The sequence below is a fragment of the Penaeus monodon genome, chromosome 8 (assembly GCF_015228065.2).
Source record: "Penaeus monodon isolate SGIC_2016 chromosome 8, NSTDA_Pmon_1, whole genome shotgun sequence".
Taxonomy (NCBI): Eukaryota; Metazoa; Arthropoda; class Malacostraca; order Decapoda; family Penaeidae; genus Penaeus; species Penaeus monodon.
In genome coordinates this window covers 46720725-46730724 of record NC_051393.1, presented here as the reverse complement: position 1 = coordinate 46730724, position 10000 = coordinate 46720725, and the positions used below count along the sequence as shown (strand labels likewise).

The 10000-nt window shown below is 34.9% G+C and overlaps 1 protein-coding gene across 3 annotated transcripts in view; it reads left to right on the top strand.

The window, feature by feature from the left end:
* LOC119576380 (protein FAM76A-like) overlaps nt 1–10000 on the top strand; it is a 31596-nt gene that overhangs the window by 2047 nt on the left and 19549 nt on the right. For 2 of the 3 annotated variants that reach the window (XM_037924041.1, XM_037924040.1), the window contains exons 2-3: nt 3508–3572; nt 4426–4642. In XM_037924041.1, the coding sequence (XP_037779969.1) occupies nt 3508–3572; nt 4426–4642 (282 nt within the window). The remainder of the gene's footprint in view (nt 1–3507; nt 3573–4425; nt 4643–10000) is intronic. The other variant, XM_037924042.1, reaches the window with a different exon arrangement.

Genomic DNA, 10000 nt, shown 5'->3' with positions numbered 1-10000 from the left:
AATCCACATGAAATTGCATGGTTCGTAAGTTCTGCAGTGACCTCAATGCTTCATGCTCTGGCAAGGGCAAGCAGGCCTCTACCAAGTATACTATATATTGCTAATTTAGACCTGGGACGGACTTACAAAATGAAGGGGCGATCTTCACTCTTGTCTGGCCTATATCTCCCTTATTTTCGATTTGCACACGTTTTGCCATAGATGAAAAGGGTCTTAGTTTTCGTCAAGGTAACCACTCCATACACTTATTTTACTGTACGTTTGGTTGACATGCAGGAAAAATTTTCCAAAATTTTAAAGGAATAAGAGCAAGGAATTCTAACTGTGGATCTAAGTGTTGTATATAACTGTTTTTGCTACACTCTTCATTAACACATGTAAACAAAGCATTTGAGTTTCCTAGTCTTTACAGAATTGTTATTATTTTGAACAGTTAGGTAATAATAACACACATTAACATATATCTGGGAAAGATTTTGTCAAAACCAGTCAAATACATGTTCATACATGCATACATATATATACATACATTACAGTATTTATATATTTATGATATGGTCAATTTCTTGTAACAGCTATATATATTTTGAATTGGTATTGAAGTGCCAAAAGTTTTGTCTTTTATTTTTTTTATTTATTATTTTTTTTTACATTACCATTTTATTTGTTATTATTATTATTATTATAATAATAATAATAATTATTATTATTATTATTATCATCTTTTTTTTTTCTTGTAATTTTTTGTGAAAGTCATTAGTGACATGGGAAAATAAATTGACTGTGAATTCAGTTTTTATTTATATGCTTTACTGCAACATGAAGTTGGAATCACTGGCTAAAGAAAAAGACTAAAGTAAATTATTTTATCATATTCCATGTTTCAGTGAACTTTTTAATCCATAATAGAGAGTTATTGTTAGATTAGTGATACTGAAAACAATTTATTTTGATATGGAGGCTACAATGTTTCTAGTAATACAAATTCAAATGTATATTCTTTAGTCTCTTGAGCAAAATGCAGTGCAGTCGTTGCATGTTTTTTGCGATCACCTGTTATGACCAAGGTTATTATTATTATTATTATTATAATTGTAATAGCATTTGAAAGTAAAAATAGGTAATAAAGGAAGTTTTAAGTGTAAATGGTTTATTTTGAGTGATTCCAGTTGACACCAAGTACTTTTTAATTTTTTGACAATTCACAAATTTCAGCTAATTAGAAACTTTCTTTGTGTAAAGTAATAGCATTTGATGCTTGCAAAAAACAAGAAAAAGGATTTGCTTCAAAATTGACCTAAAAGTTGCCAGATTTTAGTTTGTTTTATTAACCCTACACAAGTAGAATGACATGACCATCATGTCATGAAAAATGGCTTTGAGGGGCAGGTGACATGATCATTCCATCATGGTAAAATTTGGCTGTGGGCTGGGGTGATAGGAACGTGCTGTTATGAGTGTTTCAGCTGAAGGTCGGGGTGGCAGGGAAGACTTGCCACAAGTGCAGAAACCTTTTGAAGAGTAGTTAGACTCGTTTGACATTTAGGAAGTGGCTTTTGCATTATTTCCATTGATAAAAAAGTGTGAAATGTAATGTCCGTGAGCCATGACTGGAAGAGCACCGGCTCCAGGAAGGACGCTATTTCCCTGCTCACGTTCCTGTTTCTGTCTACTGTGACTGGCAGTGCAGGTTGTATTACAGAAAATTAAATATAATAAAAAGAATTACAAATAAAAATGTTATTTAGTGTTATTATTTTTGTACTGAGTTATAGACTGTGCAAGGGAAACAATCTCTTACTATCCATATAAAGGAAATCAAATGACATAAAAATAGCAAAAAAGCTAAAAATGCTTGTGCCATAAAAGGCAAAATAACACTGCAGAGGAGAGGCATGGAGTCTTGTCCAGCACATGAGTGTTTTGTGCACCTAACCTACAAATCGCAAACCTGGCAGTATCCACTCACATAAGCCTAATGCCCATATTTTGAGCCACATGATGTCATTTAAGTATCCGGATCCGCTCACACTAATCAAGTTTTGGCGAACTATGCCCAAATACTGGATGGCAAGTATTCCTACCACTACTACTTGTTTGGCCCAGACTGTGGTCATTGAGGAGTTTAAAGCTCACAAAAGTAGGTTGCAAGTCTTGTCATTCTCATTCCTTGAAATATTTTGTATGCTTTATTGAAAAGCACAGAGTGACAGGGAGGTTGATGTAGGTTTCCTGCACTTCTAATTTTTCATGTAAGTGCTGCTTGCTTATTGTTCATGGCACCCAGTGCGTGGCTCAGTATAATGTGGGGAAATTACATAGTGAATGGGTTATATGGCCTTTAGAAGGCAGTTGTTAGTATCAGTATTGTTACTGTTTATGATTTTTTTGTTTGAACTCCTATCATATGTGAATTGTTCCTTAGTTATGCCTTTTATAATGGCTGCTATACATTTTGTGGTTTACTGTTTATTAATTTATTTTAGTTTTAACGAAGTTGTTAGATGCATCAGGGAAATTCTAATTTTGTGAAATATTTTCTTTTAATGATGAAACAAAACCTGTAGAATGTTCCAAGTAGTCTAATCAAAGTGAATTTACATATTTCATGTTATGAATTCTTGCAAACCTCCTCAGAACCTCAATTTCACAGTTGAGGACCATAGTTGTCATCAGTAAAGTCAGATTTTGGTCCTTGATATTTTGAGAGCTTAATATTACAGAGAAAAAATGTATATTTCACAAAACTGAATAGTGGAGTATAAAATTTAAAGAATGTGTGAAATTAGGTTTTATGCGTAAATTAAAGTAGCAAGACATATATAGAGCAGTAAAGCATGCAGGATTTCTTAGAAGTCATGCTCACCTTTTATACCTAGGTATTAATCACAAATTGTTTTTGATTACATAAAATAAAGATGATAGGAATGTCTGTAAATCTCATAGGTTACTGATCAGTTCTTTTAGTTTCTCTGACAATAATGTGGTCTCTTGTGAAATCTTGGTCAATCTTAGGCTACAGGAGTTGCAGCATGAAATTTGTAATCAAATGATAGGTGTATATTTTCACACAAATCAAAAGTAAATTTATTTCAAGTATGGCTTATTTTTGTGGGGTGGGGGATTAGTTTTAACTTTATCACAAATGTTTCATTTGACTTTGCATAAGAGTAAGGATTAGCCTATATAACACTACCAATACTGTGAAAAGGAGAACCTGGTATAACCTGACAGATTTTAATATGCTTAAGTAGTACTGAATAAGCAATTTTAGATTAAACATCAGTAGTAGAATTAAGTATGATTTAAGAAATAAGTGTCTCTCAAATTTTACTTCAAAAGAAGAATACTATTGAAATTAATATATATATTTTGTAGACTGTAGACAATATAGAAAAGTCTGTTATTGAAATTTACATACATGAGCTTTATGTATTTATGCAAAGATATTTATATGTTGATTTGTAGATTAAACAGAAGTAATACATCTTTGTCTAATTTTTTCAGGAGTGTAGAGGTTCGTTTCCTATTGTAAAATGCACATACTGTCGAAGTGAATTCCAGCAGGAAAGGTAAGGTTCTCTTAGACTGTAATTCATATTATCATGATTTTGGATCACTTAATGGTGCGACACATTGAGACTTACCAAGGTTGATTTAATATGCTACTTCAGTTGTTTATAATCATCCACTAGCTTTGTTTTTCATGTTAGTGGGGATCTCTGCTTTGACTGTGAAAACTTTTATATTGTACTTCAGTACAGTATCCTGTATAATTTTGTCAGACTACTATGATATTTGGATGATTAACAACTTTTTTTTTTCTGAAAATGCACAGTAATTTGTGTACTTCATTGTTGCTCACTCTTAAAAGATCCAATATTATATTCTAAAGGAGATGAATATGTGACCCCCTTTGCATGCATTTCACTATATAGAATTCCATTTTGGAAAATTGCAGTAAATAGACAGCTTAACCCTTGGCACCAGGGTAAGGATTAAAGTAATTTGAAATCTCATCATCGTATACGTTATTTCCGTTACATATATTTTTCCTTAACTACCAATTAGTGTTTGTGTCTTTATTTATTTGTTTTTGGCCGATGAATTCCTGTTACATTGCATTTAATGACAAGCCTTGCAAGGAAACCGGATTCTCCTATTCCCTGTAGTTTTATGTAATAATTTCATAATTAAGGTTACATGTTCTTATGTTTATAATACTTTTATAACATTTTAAGTATACATTTTAAGCTGGGTAAGCTGTGTCTTGTAAGGTTATCTTGATATAAATAATTAGAATAAATGGGATATTTATGTTTTAAGGTTAGCATTGGTTTTTCATTTACATGAAAACTTGTAAGTGTTGATTCCCTTTTAATGCATGTGTGGGCAGACTATTTCACAATGCTCTGTGGCTTTCAGCAAGAGCAGCACCGTCACAATCTGCAAGAAATGCGAGTCTATGGTGAAGCAACATGGCAAACCATCAGCATGTGAATACTGCAATGTTATAGCTGCCTTTATTGGTAACAAATGTCAACGATGCACTAACTCAGAGCGGAAGTATGGACCCCCACTTACTTGTGATCAGTGCAAACAGAAATGTGCATTTGACAGGAAGGATGTTGATAAAAAGAAGGTGAGATGAACTACATGTAATATTTTACTAGCCTAAAAAGAAGTGTACAATAGAGCTGTGATATATCATTTATTCAACAACAACAAAAAATGTCTGATATGTATTTTCTTCTAAGGAATGATATTATATTATTGTTGTAATAAAATCTGTATTATAGTTTGATAATGATATGATACTGGTCATACTAATTGCTTATTAATGGTTAACAATTACTTTAAACAAGAATGAGTTAATGCCATGAGTAGTAATGAGGATGTCAAAAAATGCTGTAACATTAATGATACTAGTAAAGCTTTATTCTCATGCCAAGGAACTGCACATTTAGGTGTAACATTTAATTTATTCACATAAGCTTAACATGAAATTAATGCTCATTTTGATATAGGCTGCAAGAACTTTAAGGTCTACTTAGTGTACTTATTAAAAAAAACTACTCCTTTATATCTGTATATTACACAAAAATCTGATGATATTGATAACTTGTGTAATAATGATACTTGAACTATATTAGAACAGTATGATAAGTTTTAACAATTTTGTTGATAGATTGGAATAAGAACCTGTTGCTGTGACCAGCTTCTTTCACATGAAATTCAGATCTGTGAAGGATGCTGATTTTGAATTATCTGTTGGGATAGAAACTTCAGAAATACAGTAAATTCGGTCTCATTTTGCCATCATAATGTCAGGTTTTTGCCTGCTATTTTTATGCAGCATCAAAAAAGATTAGTTGTACATTTAGCATTTGTAAGTCAGGCCCTTAGATATTGATAATGTTTGAGAAATAAAATTATTTACAAGAATATTTTTCTGGGTTTCAAAGGAGCAGAAACTATTAAGAAAATGTGGAGTCATATAAGAAGCAATAATTATAATTTTATGGCTGAAGTATTTGCATTAGTTTTATATAAAGAGATATATCTAATCTTGTCAGAACAGTTGATGTAGGACATTCTGATATTCTCAAGGGGAAATACTAATTTTGGTAATAATAATAGACTTTGATATTTATATAATATCATTTTAAATATTTTCACCTGTTTAATTAGTATGTTTTGTTTCATCTGTATTTCATTAGTCTCGTGTAACAAATATACCAGAAGTTGACCAGAAGAATCATACATAATGTAATGTGCATGAAGTCAAAATTCAGTCTCAGAATATGAAAGTTTATCATATGTTTAAGTGAGGAAGTCGGTCAGCAGGGCTTATGTGGTTTCGCCCAATTTCCCTATTCTTTGAATTTTATTATTATTATTATTGTTATTGTCATTATTATAATCATCATCATCAGCAGCAGCATCAGTATTATGATTATTATAATATTAACAATATTAGCTGTAATAGTTAAAAATGAATCCTTACCAAAATCAAAGAAAAGGGTAAACATGCGAGGTAGATAGGACTAGTTATTTACTCCTTGGGGACTCAGCACTTTTAGGGCTATGTTAATATTGCAAATGGTTTGTATGTCATAACAACCTAGTCCAATGAATTAAATGGTTTCTAGGCTGTGGCTAACCTTCCCATGAATTTTCAAACAGCCTTTTTGGAACTTTTCATGTTACACACACACACACACACACACACACACACACACACACACACACACACACACACACACACACACACACACACACACACACACACGGGCGTGCGAGCACGCATGAACACAGGGACGTGCGAGCACACACGAACACAGGGACGTGCGAGCACGCACGAACACAGGGACGTGGTAACACATAAACGTACATACACATATACACATACACACATACACATACACATACACATACACATACATGCACACACACATACACATACATGCATACATATACACACATACATATACACATACAAATGCACACACACACAAATACACACGCACACAAATACACACGCACACACACATTCACATGCACACACACATTCACATGCACACACACATTCACATGCACACACACATACACATGCACACACACATACACATGCACACACACATACACATGCACACACACATACACATGCACACACACATACACATGCACACACAAATACGCATACACACACACACACACACACACACACACACACACACACACACACACACACACACACACACCACACACATATATGCACGCACTCTCTCTCTCTCTCTCTCTCTCTCTCTCTCTCTCTCTCTCTCTCTCTCTCTCTCTCTCTCTCTCTCTCTCTCTCTCTCTGTCTCTCTCTCTCTCTCTGTGTGTCTCTCTCTCTCTCTTTGTGTGTGTTTCTCTCTCTCTCTTTGTGTGTGTGTATCTCTCTCTCTCTTTGTGTGTGTGTGTCTCTCTCTCTCTATTTCTCTCTCTCTCTCTCTATTTCTCTCTCTCTCTCTCTATTTCTCTCTCTCTCTCTCTATTTCTCTCTCTCTCTCTCTCTCTCTCTCTCTCTCTCTCTCTATATATATATATATATATATATATATATATATATATATAATATCATATATATATATATATATATATATACATATATATATATATATATATATATATATATATATATATATATATATATATATATATAATTCTCTCTCTCTCTCCTCTCTCTCTCTCTCTCTCTCTCTCTCTCTCTCTCTCTCTCTCTCTCTTTTCTCTCTCTCTCACACACACACACACACACACACACACACACACACACACACACACACACACACACACACACACACACACACACACACACACACGGGCGTGCGAGCACGCATGAACACAGGGACGTGCGAGCACACACGAACACAGGGACGTGCGAGCACGCACGAACACAGGGACGTGGTAACACATAAACGTACATACACATATACACATACACACATACACATACACATACACATACACATACACATACATGCATACATATACACACATACATATACACATACAAATGCACACACACACAAATACACATGCACACAAATACACACGCACACAAATACACACGCACACAAATACACACGCACACAAATACACACGCACACACACATTCACATGCACACACACATTCACATGCACACACACATTCACATGCCCCACACACTACACATGCACACACATACACATGCACACACACTGCACACACACATACACATGCACACAAATAAACATCACACATAACATGCCCCACACACTACACATGCACACACACATACACATGCACCACACATCACATGCACTCCACATGCACACACCCTACCATGCACACACAAATCGCATGCACACACAAATACCATACACACCACACACACACACACACCACACAAAACACACACACACACACACACACACACACCACATATTTCACGCACTCTCTCTCCTTTTCTCTCTCGTCTCTCTCTCCTCTCTCTCTCTCTCCCCCTCTCTCCTCTCTCTCTCTCTTTCCCCTCTCTCTGTGTCTCTCTCTCTCTGTGTGTGTGTCTCTCTCTCTCTCTTTGTGTGTGTGGGCTCTCTCTCTCTCTATTTCTCTCTCTCTCTCTCTATTTCTCTCTCTCCCTCTCTTATTTCTCTCTCTCTCTCTCTATTTCTCTCTCTCTCTCTCTATTTCTCTCTCTCTCTCTCTATTTCTCTCTCTCTCTCCTCTCTCTCCTCTCTCTCTCTCCTCTCTCTTCTCTCTCTATATATATATATTATATATATATATATATACATATATATATATATATATATATATATATATACATATATATATATATATATATATATATATAGAGAGAGAGAAAAGAGAGAGAGAGAGAGAGAGAGAGAGAGAGAGAAATAGAGAGAGAGAGAAATTATATATATAAATATATATATTACAAACATATATATATATATATATATATATATTAAAATAATTCTCTCCTCTCTCTCCTCTCTCTCTCTCTCTCCTCTCTCCTCTTCTCTCTCCCCTATTTCTCTCTCTCTATTTCTCTCTCTCTTATTTCTCTCTCTCTATTTCTCTCTCTCTATGTCTCTCTCTCTCTCTCTCTCTCTCTATTTCTCTCTCTCTCTATTTCTCTCTCTCTCTCTATTTCTCTCTATTTCTCTCTCCGCTCTCTCTCTCCTCTCTCTTCTCTCTCTCTCTCTTTCTCCTCTTTCTCTCTCTCTTTCTCTCTCTCTCTCTTTCTTTCTCTCTCTCTCTCTCTTTCTTTTTCTCTCTCCCCTCTCTCTCCTTTTTTTTTTCTCCTCTCTTTTTTTTCCTTTCTCTCTCTCTTTTTTTTCCCCTCTCTCCTTTCCCTCTTTTCCTTTTCTCTCTTTTCTCTCTCTCCCCCTTCCCCTCTCCCTCTCTCTCCTTTCCCCTTCCCATTTCTCCTTTCTTTTTTTCTCTCTCTCTATTTCCTTCTCTCCCCCCCTCTCTTTTTATTCTCTCTCTCTTCTCTCTCTCTCTATTTCTCTTTTCTCTCTCCTCTATTTCTCCTCCTCTCTCTCTATTTTTCTCTCTTCTCTCTCTCGTCTCTCTCCCATTTTTCCCCTCTCTCTCTCTCTATTTTTTTTTTTTAATTTAATATTTTATTTTTTTTTTTTTCCTCTCTCTCTCTCTCTCTTTCTTTCTTTTCCTCTTTCTCTCTCTTTTTTTTCTCTCTCTCTTCTCCTCTCTTTTTCTTTTTTTTTCTTCTCTTCCTTTTCCCCCTCTCTCTCTCTTTCTCTCCCTCTCTCTATTTCTTTTTCCTCTCCCTTTTCCTCTCTCTTTCTCTTTCTCTCTCTCTCTTTTTCTCTCTTCTTTTCCTCTCTCTATTTTTTTTTTATTTTTCTCTCTCTCTCTCCCTTTTCCTCTCTCTCTCTTTTTTTTTTTTTTTTTTTTTATTTCTCTCTCTCTCTTTTCCTCTCTTCCTTTTCCCCCCCCTCTCTCTCTTTTTTCTCTCTCTCCTATTTTTTTTTTTTTTTTCTCTCTCTTTCTCTTTTTTTCTCTCTCTCCTTTCCCCTTTCTCTCTCTTCTCTCTTTCCACCCTCTCTCTCTCTCTCTCTCTCTCTCTCTCTCTATATATATATATATATATATTTCTCTCTCTCTCTCTATTTCTCTCTCTCTCTCTCTCTCTCTATTTCTCCCTCCCTCTCTCTCTCTCTCTCTCTCTCTCTCTCTCTCTCTCTCTCTCTCTCTCTCTCTTTATATATATTTCTCTCTTATTTCTCTCTCTCTCTATTTCTCTCTCTATTTCTCTCTCTCTATTTCTCTCTCTCTCTCTCTCTCTATTTCTCTCTCTCTCTCTCTCTATTTCTCTGTCTCTCTCTCTCTATTTCTCTGTCTCTCTCTCTCTATTTCTCTTCTCTCTCTATTTCTCTCTCTCTTCTGTCTCTCTCTCTCTATTTCTCTGTCTCTCTCTCTCTCTATTTCTCTGTCTCTCAC